The following is a 17,710-nucleotide window of genomic DNA, read 5'->3' on the forward strand; positions in this document are numbered from 1 at the left end:
AGTATACATTAGAAATCCTACTTTTGATTTATGATAAAGAATAAGAGTAGCTCAAGTTATAATAATATAAAATTGGCAAAAAGTGCTCAACTTAACATTTGAATTGGACAGATATTATGACTTCTTTCACCTGGCATCAACCCTTGCAAACCAGACATAAAAGGACATAGGAGAATAAGTCATATGTGTATCATTACTGATGTCTTTGTAAAAAACAGATGCACTTGGTAAAGTCACTGAGCACATAGAGCATGAAACTAAGTATTCTTTTCTAATCAAATTAACATTCACAATGAATGTAGGGAACATACATGCTATGCTTTGCTATTGAGGGGACAGCGAAGGTCTCCCGTGTCCCACTTACTTATGAACAGTATGACCACAAGGCTGAACTTATCCAGGTCAATGTTCGGGTTGGAGAACGTGCCGCAGAAGGTGGTGTAGATGATCATGAGGAGCACGCTGCTGCTGATAGCACCAAAAGGAGGCTTCGTTCTTTCAAGCCAGTCCTTGATGTACCTTCGGACAATCTGAAACACAGAGATCAACAGGGAGTGGGATTGGGCATCTCAAAGCGATTCTGACAGCAGGAAGACAGCAAGGAAAGAGAGTAATTTGGATGATGGCCACAGTAGATTTCAAAGCATCCCTGCCACCCCAGTCTTCTTCTGGGGAATTTAACATTTGTGGTGCAGCTTCCACTGGTGTCCATAATAAGAGTATGTTTTCAAGTGCATTCAAATCCATCCTTCATCACGCCAAATGCTCTTTGCTAGCTGTCACCGAGACATGCCCATTAAGCCTCCCCAAAGTTTATCTCCTCTGTTCATCCTAATGGATGTGTGTAATTATCACAGTCCCCTTTGCCTCAACAGACAATTCTGAGTGCGACTTTGGGAATCTTAAAAATCTGACATCTTCAAGAATTTCAAGACAGCAGATAATAGAAAGTGATCCATGGAACATATTAATATTTAAAATGTTAGCAACGCACCAGAAGTTTTTAATTAAATTATAACTCATGCTTGAAAAGCAAAAGTGCATGTGTTGTGGGAGCTTAAATAATTCAAACTCTGAATATCTAGAGTTTTTGTGAATCCAAAGACAAATGCCATTTGCATGCTTTTAGAATTTCAGAATTAACACTTAACAATGAATAAACCTGCCCTAACTTTCCTACAAAAAGGATCGGTGAAATATAAAGTTATAGAGCAATCCTCTCATATTTTAGAACCAAATCAGATATTTAAAATCAGGACAGTCTGAATATTGGTGATAACTTTCATTGGGACAGAAGAGTGAACCACTATTTAAAGCCCTTCACTTTTGAAAGAAGCTGAACAAGCCCTATAATACGGACCCCAGTTGAGACATATTACGATTTGAGTCACTCATTATCTTGCATAATTGAACATGAGACTTCACAACAGGCTGAATTACCATGATCCATTAGCAATAATGAGGTCAGGGGACTTCTCCTGACAAGGCTGATGGGGTTCTGCCATCCTCTACTGTCACTAAAAAGGCTTAATTTGCCAGGGGGCATACCTTCACAGGTACTCAGGAACAAAACAAACCACTCACAGAACAAACCTGTGAACAAATGGCTGTTCAATAAACCATGTCTGTTCTCAAGGACTCAGTGAGTGAAATCAGTCTTAGTAAATGGAGTCCTGGCAGAAAGCTGACTGCAGGCACAAGACAGAGAGAGGAAGCTCGGGTGCGGTGGGAGGAAGGGGAAAGTGTCATATAAGTATAAATAGTGGTTAAGTTTTTTTAAAAAGTAGATCTTGTAATTAAATTTATAGTTGAATTTATAAAAAGTTATGTTGCTGTTGTTTTTGAGAAGTGATCCCAAACCGTAGTAATTTATTTAGTGTTCGTTTCTTTCTTTAATGTCACAGTGTGGTGAAGTATGTATGGAGAGATAAGAGCGGCCTGTCACACAGTGCTAGGCACTGATGTATTAAAATGGTATAAATTTAGGATAATAGCGTTCAAGGTACCCAGATGGCCCACGTTCATGTGTTACAGTGTGTGTATGTGTGGTGGTGGTTGGGGGTGGGGGGGTGGCTTATTCGAAGGCTACAGAGGAACTTAATTTAAAAGGTCACTTCATAATCTATTGTGTTTGGTAGCATAAACTTGGTAGTTGCCCAAATTTAATACAACTCAACTCATTTAGGAAGGAAAATAAATGGAAATGACATAGCGTTACTGAAACTGATGCTGTCCTCCCATCTTGTTTTAAAATAAAATGATTAAAAACACAAAGATGTCTCTGCAGTAGGTTACAGCATGTATGATTCTAATGCCAAACATAAAAGTGTCTTTCTTTCCTACCATCGCCCCTCTGACAGCATCAACAAAGACATGTGAATTAGGTATAACCTGAAAGTCAAAGGCATTTTCAAAGCCAAGGCACATTTCTAATCTAAGCAGCGATGGACTTCGTTAGCCTAATCATCTCTTTCTTCATTACTAAGTGCTCAGAGGCTCAGAGTGGGGATGACTCCTTCAATGGGGCAAGTGCAGGCTCCCGAGTCCTGCGTCCTCCTCCCTAAATGCTTTTCTTCTAAACACGTCAGCGCTTGAACCTGGACACTTAATCTCGATAAAGAAAACAACCAGCACTTGGGGATTGGATAGACCGACAAGTGAGACAACACCCCTAGAGGAAAACAGATCGTCTTCGCTGTTTTTAGTCTTGCGGTGATATTTATCTCTGTTTTTTAAGTAAACCATTTTATACCTTGCCAGGCTCTATAGAGCTTTTCCATCTTCCTCTCAAATTAAATTCACAAAGCAGGTGTTGTTGGCCTGTGTAGCCAGAAAACTGTTAAAATGCTTCATAAGCCACTGGGTGAAGTAGAGCTGATATTGCCTTAAAGATTGATTTGGATATAAACTCCAGGAAACCTCGCCTTCTCTTAGTTCAGCCACTTATACTTTCCATACATTCTCCGTGAGTCAAGAATCCATGTCATTTTATAATTCTCCAAACTTCTTTGCTTACAGAAGTGTTTAAAACCTTACAGGAAATAAGGCTTTGCTTGGGATGGTCAGCACAACCTGATGGGTGCCCGAGAATTCCCTCTTTTGGGGAAAAACCACAGTGCAGATGAGGGGAAAGGCACTCCGGTGAGGGGGCCAGCTGTGTCTTTGCTCAGAATCTGTGCTCATTCATTTGCTCTCAGCGCTCAGAGAAACTCAGGCATTCAAAGCCAGGTCACAAATTCTCATGAACTTGTTTGCCTTTTTCTATGGAGAGAGAAGGGAAAAATCTTCCACAGCTTTTTATTTTATTGTCTCACCTTCTGTATTTTGATTTTCTTTATTTTAAACTAAGTACTAGTAACGGTGAAAGGGCAACTTGAATCCCTGTATCCCTGTACTTCTAACAAGTTGAGACACATTAATTACTGCAGGACCTGCACGACACAAGCTGGGAGACTAACACACCTTAGGTGACAAGTGCCCATATTTGGAGATAATCAAGAAATGTAATATATATCACTTTAGTTTCCACTTTGTTTTTCCCCCAGGGTATTTTCTTGCCTTCCCCAACTGGTGTTTATATCTATTAACTGATTTTTGAGTGGGGATATAAGGTGGGTAATTTTTCATGTTAGGTCTGAATTTTAAAATGTATTTTTCCTTCAAGGTGGCTTCAGATTGTTTCTCCAATTTTTATCCTCTATTCCACTGAATCCATAAATTTTCATAAACTATTTTGTTTCATTAATATTCTGTTGTAATGTATAGTCAGGGATATAAAATCAAATCCAATGTATATTCTGTAAAAAGTATACTTTGTAAAAAGTGTAAACAACAATAATAAATGAATACAATAAGCACCCATCATCTACTTAACTTTTTGAAAATCCTTTCCCACTATTACTTCATAGTGTTGTAATGAAAAAGGCCATACAGATGTTATCCTGCTCAATTTACAGCTGAAAACACAGGCACACAGAGCCCAAACAACTTGCATAAAATGTTCAAAAGCTAGTTAGCTGGCTGAGCAGGAATATGACTTTTCTTTTCTGAGGGGTCCCTGGTCCATGGAGCTCACCTTCTGGTTAGAGGAGATAAAGAAAAAAGCAAAAACAACAAACAAACAAGAAGCAGATACTATCCTGTTAGGCAGGGGTTTATACTGGACAATAGCGAGCGAGGCGGGGGTGGAGGGGAGATGAGAAAAGGTCTTTCCTTTCTGAGAGGGAGAGGGAGGTGTTCCAAGCACAAGGACTGACGATGCAGTGTCTAAGGCAGGTTCGAGGCTGGCCTGTTTGAGAAGCAGAAGCACAGGCAGTGAGCCCTGAATGCAATGGGCGAGTGGGAGAGTGTTAGGGGAAGTGGAAGGGGCTTGAAAATATAGGACAGGGTGGAGTAACCCTATAAGGAAGTCGAGTGAGGCGTCTAGGAAGTGTTGTATGCCATTTTAAATTTGAACTCAAGAATTTAAAGCAAGGTGAGACCAACTATGTGTTTCTCTCTAGCAAAGCTGGAGACCCGGGGGAGATGCAGCTGGGGACTCCGTGAAGGTAAATTCATAGTTTTCTTCAGGCAATCTTTTTATACAGCTCTCACCCTATAGTGGAGTATGCTATTAAATATACTTATTATAATAGAGTCTCTGCTTCCAGGAGGCTCACAGATCAAGTATGATCTCCCCTGATAAATATTATGCATCAAGACCCTGGGGGAACTGGAACTGGGGAGTCAGAGCAGGTGGACTGCACGTCAGAAGGATCTCTGTACCGAGTCTTAAGGAATGAGTTCGAGTTTGCTGGCAGAAAAGATGGGAGAGTAAGATGAAAGGCATGGGGCCATGAGGGGCCTGGTTAGTGGGGGGGAGGGAGCGGGGAGGCTGCATATGGCAGAATAGGAGCCTAAATGAAGGGGCGGAAGATGACTGTGGAGAGGCGGGCTGGGGCCAGAGGATGAAGGCTGTGTGGGCCACACGGCACTGGCAGCAGGGAGCCAGCAGATGCTTTAAGGAGAGGAACAACCTGACCTGATTGGGTTCTTAGGACCACCCTGGAGGCAGCAAAGACCTTGGGTCGGAAACCGGAAGAGGCTCACAGCAGAGACAGTTTGGGAGGTGCATTTAGACAAGAGAGGATGAAGGTGTGGATGTGAAGATGCCAGGCATGAGATTTCTGAGGCAGAAATGGGGGCACTGCCTTCCTGGATGGAAGGAAGGATGTAGGGGAGGCAGGAGGCAAGGTGGTTTCTACAGGTGGAGGCTGGGGTGTGACGGTTATCCTAGAATATAGGAGGGGGCGGTAGATGTAAATATAGGCACTTTGATATCTAGAGTACTTTTAAAAAACCACTTACACTACTTTTGGCAACCTTTACTACTTTATAATTTACTATAATACTTTACTAGTGAGCATGTAAAGGACAATAAATTTAACAATTTATTATTCTCTTTGGTTAAATATTATTAATTATATAAATTATATAGCCATCTGCATTTAAAAAAAACCAATTGAATGACTGACAAAGATATTTTCTTTGTCCATATGTTTTAAGCCAAACATTTATTATTAACAGATATATTTCCAAGATCCACTAAGAGAAGAATGTATGAGCCCTGGCTAGTATATGAAATTATTTTAAGAACCAAGAAAATAACTATGGGTTTAAACTAATACTATCCACGGTGTAAACTGTCTAGATCTGAGGAGGGCAGGTAGGTATTGTTATGTCTCTATAAGACACAGCATTTCCCTCACTGAGCATAGAACTCTCACTCATTCCCTTCCTCCCTCATTCATTCATTCAGCACATATGTACTGGGGGCCTATGCTCTGGGTATGTAATGGTAAGCAAAAAAAATATGGTTCCTATACTCATTACAGTCTAATCAAGGAGACACACAGTTAACAGGGAAACAAATGATAAGAAAGTAGTGAAAAAGGACAAGAAAGGAATCAAACGAGGTGCTGCAATACAGATAATCAGGAAATCAGGTAGATGGTTCAAAGAAGATATGAATTAAAGAGTCAAACAAACAATGAGCTGGGGTGGGACGGTGGGTAGAAAGACCCTCTAAACAGAAAAATTAAGCAGGAATTGAGAAAAAGCCAGGAAGGCTAGAGTGTAGGAAATGTGGAAAATAAGTTAGAGAAGTAGATGGGGGAAATAATATTTATTCAGATTCCTGTTGTGTGATCAGCACTGTTCAAGTATCAGTCATATTTAATTAAATTGTATTTTTGAGTGCTTTAAAATCCTTCCCCCTTATCCTAAATTCAGTCCCTTTTCTAAGTATAAAATTAAAATAAAACAAAAAGATCAGTGCCTGTATAGCGGATGCTGTGATGAGCCACCCAGTTCTATCCCTTCGGGAATGGGCTGCTTGCTTGGCTGAAAGATCTCAGTTGAGCTCCTTTGGGAGTTCTGCTGAGCGAGCAGATTCCCCCAAGGCCACACCTCCCATGGGGAGTGGGAGGGACAGGAGCATCAGGATAGGCAGGACAGTCTGACGGGTCCTCCCAGCTCCAGGGCACCCCTGGGACATGTTGAGGCCACCGCAGGACTGCATCACAGTTCACCTCCTCCTCATCCCGCCCTTTCTTCACTCTCCCGAAGGTGTTGAGCCCCAGGGTACTTCCCCGCATGGAAACCTTGGTCTCAGTGTTTGTTTCCCAGGGACCCTAACCCAAAATAGCTTGTAAACACTACATGTCTATACATACACCATTTTTCATAGTTAATATTTCAAAGAGTTGCCTTCTGTGTAGTATTTGTAGGGAATTTGATAGTGATGGTGATGACAGATGCTATGGAGTACTTACCTGTGTCAGGCTCTTCAATGACAAAACCTTTATATGCATCCCTATTTCCTTAAATACCTTTTAAGATGGGCGTTATTATTATTATGCAATTTAATAAGTTGTGAGTCTGGAACTAAGGAGATCAAATGATTTGCCAAAGGTTGCACAGAAAATAAGAGGTAGAACTAAGTCTAGAACCTACTTGTTCTTAAACCCATGTCTATGCCCTTAATCATCCAAATATATTCTTTCCTAAAACTCATTCATTTAGTAGCACATTAAATTCTGTTGTTCTTTACTGTGGCTACCTGTGAGTAGAAAAACAACCTTGTTTTAAAACCTGTATCTTATAATTAAATTACGTGGTTATTATGACCTTGTTATAAAAAATTAATTTGTACGAATTTATTCTATTGTCCAATTCAATAAGAATGGTAAAGGAAAGTAAATTTTCTAGGATCCAATGTAAGAGCTTATAGAATTAAATGTTTATTTTGCTAACTACACGATCACAAATAGGATACCTGCTGCTGGAGGAGGCTCTGAGCAGCCAAAGACAGATGCTTGCTCACAGCAACGGCCCCAAATGCCGAGACCTTACCGGAGGTCACAGAGCAAGGTAACGGTTTACTAAATGTTTCAAGCTAGCTGCATAGCTCTAAAGAAGGGATAATAAATGCTAAAAAAAAATCAAGATTCTGGGCAGGTGTCCCTATCTATAGCTATCTGTAAAGCACATTGATATTAACTAAAAAAATAAAATGATGAGACTATTGTGATTGATAAAACCTGTGTTGCACAGTCTTGTATTTTCATTTAACTGTCTCATCCTTTATCTTTTTCTCAACTGTCCTGACATTTTGTAAGAATTCACAATTGATCTATAAAGAAAAGAGCAGATGGAATTAGAGACCTTACCTGTCCAATAATGAGAGGAACCACAACTGTTACAGAAAGCTGAGAAAAAATAGATGTAAAAGGCACCGAAGAGGATGAGCCGAGCTGTTAAACAAGAATATAAGAGGAGTTAGAGTTACTTGGAACCAGTGAGCAAATAGTGCTGTTAGACAAATAATGCAATAAGATAATTCTTTCATAATACACCAAAAATTTGGTAGCTACAAAGAACAAATGAAGTTATTTAAAATTTTTAAAAATTTAACACAAAATAGACTGCTAAGTAGTTTAGTATACAATTTTTATTGGGACACTAAGTTTGAGGACAAACAATAACTATTGTTTTACAATTAACTGAGATAGCTTATTATGAAATCCAATTCTGAAAAATAAAGTGATTCTGTGTTCATGGTGTCTATAATTCTATGGCATGATATTTCATCTATAATCATAGTTTATGTGATTACCATTTCATCTATCACCTACATAAAACAAACAAGTATATCTTATTCTCTTATCAAGGTGATGTTTTTAGTTATGAAAGTGAAATATTTTCTAACTTTCTTACTCCTTCAAAACAAAGGCAATGAGTCTCATAGTCTTTAAATTTTTTTTTCTTACACAAAGTCTAGCAAATGGGAAATACTGAACATGACGTAATTTTCAACTTAAAATGTCAGTATACCTCTCCTAGATGTGTATGTCTCAGCACTGTTCATAAATCCTATTTTTTAACTCTTCCTCATTTTTTTGGCTCTTCTTTGCTAATTACTGTATTCTCGGCTTCCTAAGAGCCAGCAGCACAAAATGGAGTTTGTCTACAAACACAGTTGCACCCTCACATTAGCCTCAACCACCAAGAACTGCTGTCTTCCTATGAACTTGAATGTTTTTCAAACCTCCTTCTGGTTTTCAAACCTGACAAAATACTAACCTGTTCCATAGATGCTTCTCTCTCTCATAACTCCCTGTTGCCATCACATTCTCTCAAACCATCACTGATGAGCTCCCTGGCCCTTGGAACTTGCTGTCACCCTCCCCCTGCAGACCAAACTTCAATTTCCATAGTTACCTGCATTTAATTAAACTTGGAAATACCTTTTGGAAAAATCATTTTTATAAAATACATTGAGATGGTGATGACCGAGGACACAGAATGTTAAATAAAACAAATCAAATCTTTAGATCAATGAAGTCAGTAGCTCAGGATGAAATGTGGGATCAGTGTTTTCACTGGTTTCTGTGTGAACTGACTCACCAAAACCTTTCTCTACCCTGGAGTAGTTTATCAAGTTCTACACCCTATCGCCAGCCCAATCTAGATGCATTCAAAAGGCCAAGAATGTATGTCCTGCCCATTGGTGCTGGCACTCATTCAACACCACCTTCAACACTGACCACTGGCCACTGGTTTAACTCATAAATTGTAGCCCCTTCCTCCCTGACCGAGACACACTAACGAAATGAAGAGAGGGAAGTAGGAAACGTGGAACTGGTGAGGAGCAGATTGGATTCCTGATGTAGTAAATGCTACATGGCTGTTAGAGGTTTCTTTTAATGCAAAGCCAGAGTAGTAAAATCTAATTTCAGACTATTTCGGAGCAGCAATGTCCTGGAGGCACAAGGTACTTGTACTTAACAAATATATTCTCTTCACAAATACCAATTCCAAGGATGCCCTTGGGGCAAGGATTGAAATAAAGAAAGACATACTTTACAGGAAATTGAAGCACTGGATGAACAGAAAAATACACTTTAAAGAACAAAGTTTTAAAGTTCAAAACATCTAGCTCAATGGTCTATCCATAGGTTCACAATGTTCGGAGAGAGCCAGTAGTAGTCAGGGTAATAACTGTCTATTAAAAGGTGATGATTCTTGTCTGGAAGCTCATGGATGATCTTACATGGCCCTGCTCCTCTTTCTATCTCAACTTTATTAAGTCAATACTTTCAAGGTATTTTAATGAATAACCATGTCACAAGCGATCATCCCTCTGCCATCCCTGTGCTTAACCCAGTAACTGGCACAGAGAATGCGTTTGCGGATAAATAAACAGAACAAAGAAATTAAGTAATGTGTAAACATGACGTGCTAAAAAATGACATACTCTTATTCAAAACCATATCCATTTTTTCCTAAAGTTAAAAAAACACAAGACTTAAGTATATATAAAATATTATCATGTGGTATTATAAAACTCACATGGTATTTTTTTCTCTGCTTATTTATCACTAATAACACAACTAATTCATATGTGCACCTAGACACAAAGGGCATACAGTCATGACGAGAGCCATGTGAAGAAGGATGTGAATGTGTGTGCGTGTGTCTGTGTGTGAGTGTGTTCTCTGTGTATCTGTGATTGTGTCTCTGTGAGTGTGTCTGTGTGAGTGTGTATCTGTGAGTGTGTGTCTCTGTGTGAGTGTATGTCTGTGATTGTCTGTGTGTGTGTGTCTGTGAGTGTGTCAGTGTGTGTCTCTGTGTGAGTGTATGGCTGTGATTGTCTGTGTGTGTGTGTCTGTGAGTGTGTCTCTGTGCGAGTGTGTGTGTGTCTCTGTGTGTGTCTATGAGTGTGTCTCTATGTGAGTGTGTGTGTCTCTGTGTGAGTGTGTGGAGCAGACAGAGGGTGGCCTGTTCTCTGCCCTCAGCTCTCCTCGCCTCCTCCTTAGATCCTTAATGCTGCTCTGGAGAAGACTTAAAATTGACAGAATCTTAACCCTGGGAGAGACTTGTAGCCCCATTCCATTCCCTCTTTTTAAAGATGTAAAAACTGAGGTTCAGCAAGAAGTGACTTATAATTAACATCTCTAATCGCTGCTTTGTGATATGAAATTGGCTATACTTCTAAAGCACATTCGAGCCATCCTTCAGCCAAATCTGCTCCGTGACAACAGCTCACCCATACTGGGAAGGCTGTTTGCTTAGCCATAAAGTATTCCTCACAGCAGTAAACTCAGAGATCAAATGGAGAAAAAAGCAAAATCGTGGCTTCATTTACTAAGTTAATTTGGGGGTTTTATTCTATCTAAAACAGCGGTCGCCAATGGGTGGTCCGAGGACCACTAGTAGTCCGTGAGATCTGAAAGGTTGGCGACCACTGATCTAAAACAGGGGTGGGGAACATCTGGTCCAAGGGCCGTACAAGGCCCGTGAAATCATTTGGTCTGGCCCTGCCAAGGCATTAGGGGTTAATTAAATATTTGACCAAATATAGCAGGCTAATTTTTAAGTTGATAATCTTGTATGGCCCTCGAATGATGTTTATAAATATCCAAATGGCCCTTAGCAGAAAAAAGGTTCTCCACTCCTGATCTAAAAGATCAAATTTGGCATAAGAGAAGTAAAGGAAAACCCATTTCAACTTCAGTTTTAAGAATGCCATGTGTTCTAACTTCCATTCACCATTTGCAGGGTCAGTGTTTGGAAGCTTCCTGCTCCTTGCAGACAGTGGAGAGGGCTATGGGGTGAGGGGCAGTTGCCATGGTCTCCAGGTCCCTCTGAGTTGCCTATGATCTTAGATACACTGGATGAGGAATACGGGTTAGAGCCGCCCTCCTCTGAGGCTTTGTCAGATCAGAGGCCAGAGCACGCTAGCCAGAGATGTCATTAACAGGTTACACAAAGCCAGGATGGGTCCGCGGGGATGCTGGGAGGCAATCCCGCAGGAGGGCTCCCTCAGAAGTGGCTCTGAGAGGAAGGGAACCTCAGTGCGGGGCTCTAATTTGGCACAAGTCCTATCTTTCGAATTAACCACCAGACGGGTCTTGGGTCAGTGTGGAGATGCAGAGGGACCCTTGGGGAAGTTTCTGACACTGTGAAGCATGCCTGGCATCCAGAAGAAAGAAGAGCGAGCGGCTGGCACAGGACGGCTCCTGAGATCATGCCTGGAAGAGCCTGAGATCCAGCCGTTCCGCATGCAGAGATGACCTTAACTAAAGCAGAAGGAAGCACGCTGTCTGGGGTACTCAGCTCATCACACTTTAATGAGGAACCTGTCGTGGTTTCTGTTGTGAAGACCAGTGTGTTTATAAGAAGCATCCATAATTCGCACACTTGGACAGACTTGCAGGTTCAAAACGCCTTGTGCCAAGCAAGTGCTCTGGGCCTCACTGAGCTACTGAGGTAGCATAGCTTTAGTGGTAACCTGCCTCATGCTGCCAACCTGTGCTAAGACACAGTGCCTTAAACAACCCAGTCATCGGTTAATTTCTTTCAGGAATAGAGTGCTGTGAAGCAGAAACTCACAGGTAGGTTTGTGATTTGTTTTAATATCTTATGCTGAAAAGAAGTGATTCAGTGAAAATTAAACTTGTGGAATTTAGGAGCTTTGTGTTCATTCACAATGTGAATGTCGCCTGTGAGCCACGGCACGCCTAGGTGCTGGGGATGCAGCCGTGCACTAAGCACCAACCCTTCCTCTCCAGTTTTAAAAGTTGAGTTTTGTGTGGGATCCACCCATCATCTTCCTATGAATGTCCTCCCCCTCCTCACTGAGAACGAGAAGAGTTCTAATCTCTTTCTAAGACTCAGTTCAAGCATTTTTTCTTTAGGAATCCTTTCCAAACCCTCCTCCCAAAATGCAGATGTGGCCACTCCCTCCTTTGTGGCTCTGTGTGTCCACTGGACCTCTCAGCATCCTCGGTTGCTCTTGTTTGCAATTCTGTCTGTCCCAGGAGTCTGTGTGCTCCTGAAGGCCAGGGACAGAGTCTTACTCAAGTTCACATTTCCCGTGCCCAGCAGAGTGGCTATGTTTTTACATCTGGGGTACTCATTCTTACACCAGCACATCAGAAGCATCTGTTGGGTTTGTTAAAACAGAGACTACTTGGCCCCACCTTCAGAACATCTGGGGAGGAGGAAAGGCTGGTGCTGCAGAGCTGGGGTTCCAACTTTGAGAACCACTAATGCAGTACATAGCAGGTGCCTAACAAATGACCATGATACATAGCTAGAAAAAGAGGCCTGGCAACGTTTTCTTTCCTTCCCATCCTTCCAAGTTCAGGTATCTTACAAGGCCCTACTGAATTCACAGGCCCAGGCAAGGACTGGTGGGCTGGCCTCCCACACAAATGTCCTAATTATACTAATGGCAGCAAGATTGTGCACGTTCTATGTGCCAGACACTGCTCTGAATGCTTAATGTGTGTTGAATAATTTAATACAGCAACTCCCTGAGGTAAGTCTTATCAGTACCCCAATTTTCATGAGGTAAGAATGGCACAGAACAGACTTGGTCAAGGTCACCATAGCTAAAAGTGTCAGAGCCAGGATCCAAACTTGTAAGTGTCGCTCCACAGTCTCTAACTTCATGCTATACTCTACTGCATGTTAATTACAGAGGGTAAGGAGCAGTGAAATGGGTAAGGGAGCAGGAGTGGCTCCCCCTTTCCTGCCCCTGTGGGAGAAGGGGAAGTGCATTAGTATGTGGGGGCTGAGGGCTGGGGCTGCATGGAGATGGGGAACTGAAGGCAGACAGAAGCAAGAAGAGGAGGAAAAGAAAGAAAAAATGGGGGGGTGTGGAGGCACTCAATCCACAGGGGTTGATGGTACAGCCTTTCTCAACTGGGGTTCCCAAATTCAACCACAGGGTCCAGAAAATTATTTGAGTGACATTTTCTCAATGCTCTCACAGTGATACAAGACTAGTTCTAGGGTAGCTTCGTCAGAGTTAATCCAGCACATACAATGATGTCTTCTGGGCATTAGGACTTGAACTTGGCAGAAAAAGGCTGAATGGAAGCAGGGTTGGCCGCTATCAATCCATTCAATTCAGAAATGATTTGATTTGGAAAGATTCTGGGGGTCCAGTCAGTAAAATATTATGGGGCCAAACTAACAACACACACAAAGACAAACAAGTACCAATTCTTGACGAAGGGACGTTGACTGTCCGTAAAAATCATACTTATCAACCTCCAGTTAGAAAACAGATGGTGCGTTTTAAATCTCTCCTGTAAGTGAGCTGACCTGTAAATTGTCATTAATGCACCAGGTCTTCCCTTGCTCTGCTGTGTAATCAGCCTTTTATCTCCTACCAGGGAAATCCATTAGCCACAGGCGCCTCCACTATGTGTGCCTCTTCTCAGCGATTAAAACATTATTGCATTAAATAATTCACCCTTGATGACTGGTCTTCCCTTTCATTAGCACCACATTCAGGGAAAAATAAGGATAGATATTTATAGTGTATACAGTGGAATGACGGGTGTTAAATCTCTTTTGTGAGGAAATGGGAAAGACGCTGCTTGAGACACAGAATAGGACTTGTTCACTTCCTGTCCAGTGCCCACCCTTATCCTGCCCATCACCCATCACCCATCACCCGTCACCCATGGAGCCCAGTCCTGGGGGAAGGGGGAGAAGGAAGGGACTTGTTTACTGTTGCCCACAGACAGACATACTCTCCTATACCAGTCTCCTTTCCTTCACAGAGGGAAGTCAACAGAGGAGTGTCCCTGGTCCCCAGCCCCCAAACCCTTTTAGGTTTCCATCTTTCCCCAGAAACTCCAGTTGAGCCTTTCTTTCACCCAGCTGCTCCTTCTCTCCAGGGACACATGCAACGACATTGATTCCTTCCACACACAGATGAGTAAAGTGTACACCAGCTGACAGGCTCAGTGTCAAAACGACTTTTATTTCTATTAAAATTAAGAACATGATTGTGAAGAATGTGGTTGATTCTGATTCAGCTGCACGTATCACACTAAAGCTGGGTCACTACCTGGAAGGCATGTATTTAGTTGGGAAAGGATCCTTTTTATTCTAGGTGCATGGTGTTTCCTTCTCTAGGAAGGAACAAGCAAAACAGGCTTCAATTGATTTTTCAAAGATAAAAAATATGTAAAACATGTCTTGTTGTTATAGGCTAATTTAAAACCTAAAATGAAAAGATTACCTTCCATAACTGAAGGCCCCAATGTACAACTGTAAGTTCCGGTTACTCAAACCACACAGACATTTTAGAAGGATGCACCCAAATGAATGGTAAGTTGGCTTATCACAGCGCACAGAGGAAAGCTGTGGGGAGATGGGCTTTGGGGACCTGGAGGGCTGGGGGCAGGGATACTCCCAGCACCTGGAAACAATCTTTGCTTCTAATCCCCTGACCACAGGATTTGGTCTTGTCAATATGAGTTTGGTTCAGGAACCAAGTGCCTATTGTTGCTAACTAAACAGTCCCTTAACTGGAGCAGATGTTGAAGCTCCCCTGGGAAGAGTGCTCTAAGTGTGGGGACCCTCAGCAAGGGTGGTGCAAGGACACAGTGTCCTCCTCATGCTATGCAGAGCAGACCCTGCCTGCTCAGGGAGCCCAGCAGCTGGTGCTGGGAGGAGCTAGAGGCAGGGAAAGTGTGGTTTAGGCAGTGCTGTGCCTGAGCTCACCCAGTCACTGCCTCCCTCCCTTCAGAGGAGCCTGAGAAGTCCCAGACCAACAGGGGAGCTGGGCTGAGTAATATTTTTTCTGGAAAGGGGGAAGGGAGTACATCAATGTCACTTCTAGCTAGAGCATTTAAAAATGGTGTACCAGGTGCTCCTCCTGGCCCTTTAGGGTTCAAAAGACTGGTGGGGGTTGGGGGGAGGGAGCCCCAACAGGGGTATTTACCAAAGACTCCAGGTTATTTTGCCTCACAAAGTTCTCCCTGTGTGATAACCATCTCTGTGAGATTTACACACACAGTCAGAAGATAAGCTACTCGCGGGTTCAAGAGAATATCGGTCCTCACTTGCTTTAGAAACAAACAGTCCTCAGTACAGGAATAAAACATTTGGGCCAATTAAATGAATAGCTTCTCTTTAAGTGTTTTGTTATCATTATATACATGTGACTATCAATTATGCAATCATCATTGGGAATATATGACAAAAAGTAGAGTACTGCATGTGACAGTAATGGCTGTACTCTATTGATGGATCAGAAGTTGAAAAATTATTTTTTATCACAGGTAGCCGTTTACTAGGAAAACTAATCATGACTGCAGCCTCAAGGCTGGTCCCGGATCTCTCTCCCTGACCCCATGAACTCCTCTGCAACTCAGTCTGAATAACACAGCATAGCAGTTAATTTTTCCTCTAAATGTCTTCATTATTCTTTATTCTTGTTTACCCAAATAAACTTTAAGTTCGTTCAAGGCAATAATGATGCCTTGTTCTTGTTTAGTCTTTCCTGTGTTACCCAGAATAAAAATATTCAAGAAGTAGTAATTGAGCGCTGATCATATGTCTTAAAACTACTGTCTCCTGGGAGGTGTGCTGTGTGAGTATCACCTGGAAGGGGCCCTCAGGGAGGCAGACCCTGAGTGAAAATGCTTGTGCTCTTTACTAGTTGTGTAGTCTAAACCGAGTTACAAAAACTCTTTGAACCTAAGTTTTCTCATATAAAGTGAGGATAATATCTACCTCTAAAGGTAGTCATGCTCTTCACATGGGATTATGTAATAAGTTCCCACTATATCTACTCAATAAGAGTTATTCTACCTCTCCCTCTCCCATTACTATGGGTGAACTCTGTGCTTAGGAGGCCACACTCTCCCTTTATGAATGAGAACTCACTCCCTTTCAAGATATTATTAAAAAAAAAAAAGACAATTCAATTTCCAGGTGTTGTTTTAGTTTCTTCTTTAATACTAGAGGCCCAGTGCACGAAATTCATACACTTGAGGGGGGGTGGGGCGGTGGTCCCTCAGCCCAGCCTGTGCCCTCTAGCAGTCAGACATCCTTAGCGCTCCTAATTGAGCGTCTGCCCCCTGGTGGTCAGTGTGTGTCATAGCAACCAGTCATTCCGCCGTTTGGTCCATTTGCATATTAGCCTTTTATTATATAGGACAACACCACAACTGGGTAAACAGAAATATATTGTTTCACAGTTCTGAAAGCTATTAAGTCTGAGATCAATGAGGTCATGCTCCCTGTGGAATCTGTAGGGGAGGATCCTTCCTCATCTCTCCTTGCTTCTGAAGTTTGCCAGCAACCCTTGGTGTTCCTAGAGTTGTAGACCTAACACTCCTTCTCTGCTTCCACCTGACGTGCATTCTCTCTGTGTGCCTCTGGCTTCTCTTCTTATAAGGATACCAGTCATATTGCAGTCAGGGCCCACCCTACACCAATATGACTTCACCTAAACTAATTACATCTGCAATAAGCCTATTTTCATATAAGGTCACATTCTGGGGTACCGCGGGTTAGACCTTCAGCATATCTTTTTGAGGGATACAACTTAACCCATAACAGGGGTGTTGATAAAAACAACAACACTACATCTTTTATGGAATGTGATCATATTTTAAGTTGCTCGGGGTTTTTCCTGCTCAGGAAATGAGGCCTGGTAACCCAAGTGTTTAAGCAATGCCCATTGTTTGTAAATTGCATGACAACCTAAAGAGACAAAAGTGCTATATACTGTGCATGCGAGTTAAAGTCATAGAACATAGTAAAAGTGCCTGTGACAATGCCTGTGACAACCTATTGGGACAGCCCAGGTAGCTCAGGGGGAAACATTACACTTTTTAAAGTTCAGGGTCTTGGGGTTTCTTTTACTATTCTTGATGTTCCATTATTTTAAAATGTTGAACCAACTAAATCTCACAAGTCTGTGGGTCCAAGAGAGGGGGGAAGCTTGCAATAGTATGATGCCATAATATCAATCCATGGAGAAAATCTCTATGGCATGGAGATGGGAAGGAGAGGGGGAAAGTACTCCTCTAGTTCTTTAGTCATGAGCCGAAACGGGGCCCCAGAGATTCCAGCCTCTGAGATTCTCAAAAGTGCTACCTTAGGTCTCAGCCCTGTAGCTGCGGCTATGATTAATCCTGGATTTTCGTAAGAGTCATGAGTTAGAGATGCCACTCTTTATTCTTCTGCAGTGGAGAAAACCTGGGCTACACAGCCGTTTGCTATACACTAACCAGATACCTGGCTCTGTACTAGTCCTCTGGCCCACTGCAGCGGGACTGCAGGCTGGCCCGTGCTGTGCATGCAGGGGATGCTCCTGGGAAGCTGTGCCCTTGTCTCGGAAACAACACCGAGG

General features: G+C 42.1%; 1 protein-coding gene across 1 annotated transcript in view; it reads right to left on the reverse strand.

Annotated features, from left to right (window-relative positions):
- The window catches only part of SLC10A7 (solute carrier family 10 member 7), a 191,492-nt gene that overhangs the window by 30,700 nt on the left and 143,082 nt on the right, over positions 1–17,710 (reverse strand). The window contains exons 7-8 of the mRNA XM_006081754.3: positions 7,710–7,793; positions 365–530 (exon numbers count right to left, since the gene is read on the reverse strand). Of these exons, the coding sequence (XP_006081816.1) occupies positions 365–530; positions 7,710–7,793 (250 nt within the window). The remainder of the gene's footprint in view (positions 1–364; positions 531–7,709; positions 7,794–17,710) is intronic.

This window comes from Myotis lucifugus, unplaced genomic scaffold, assembly GCF_000147115.1.
Source record: "Myotis lucifugus unplaced genomic scaffold, Myoluc2.0 scaffold_1, whole genome shotgun sequence".
NCBI classification, from domain to species: domain Eukaryota; kingdom Metazoa; phylum Chordata; class Mammalia; order Chiroptera; family Vespertilionidae; genus Myotis; species Myotis lucifugus.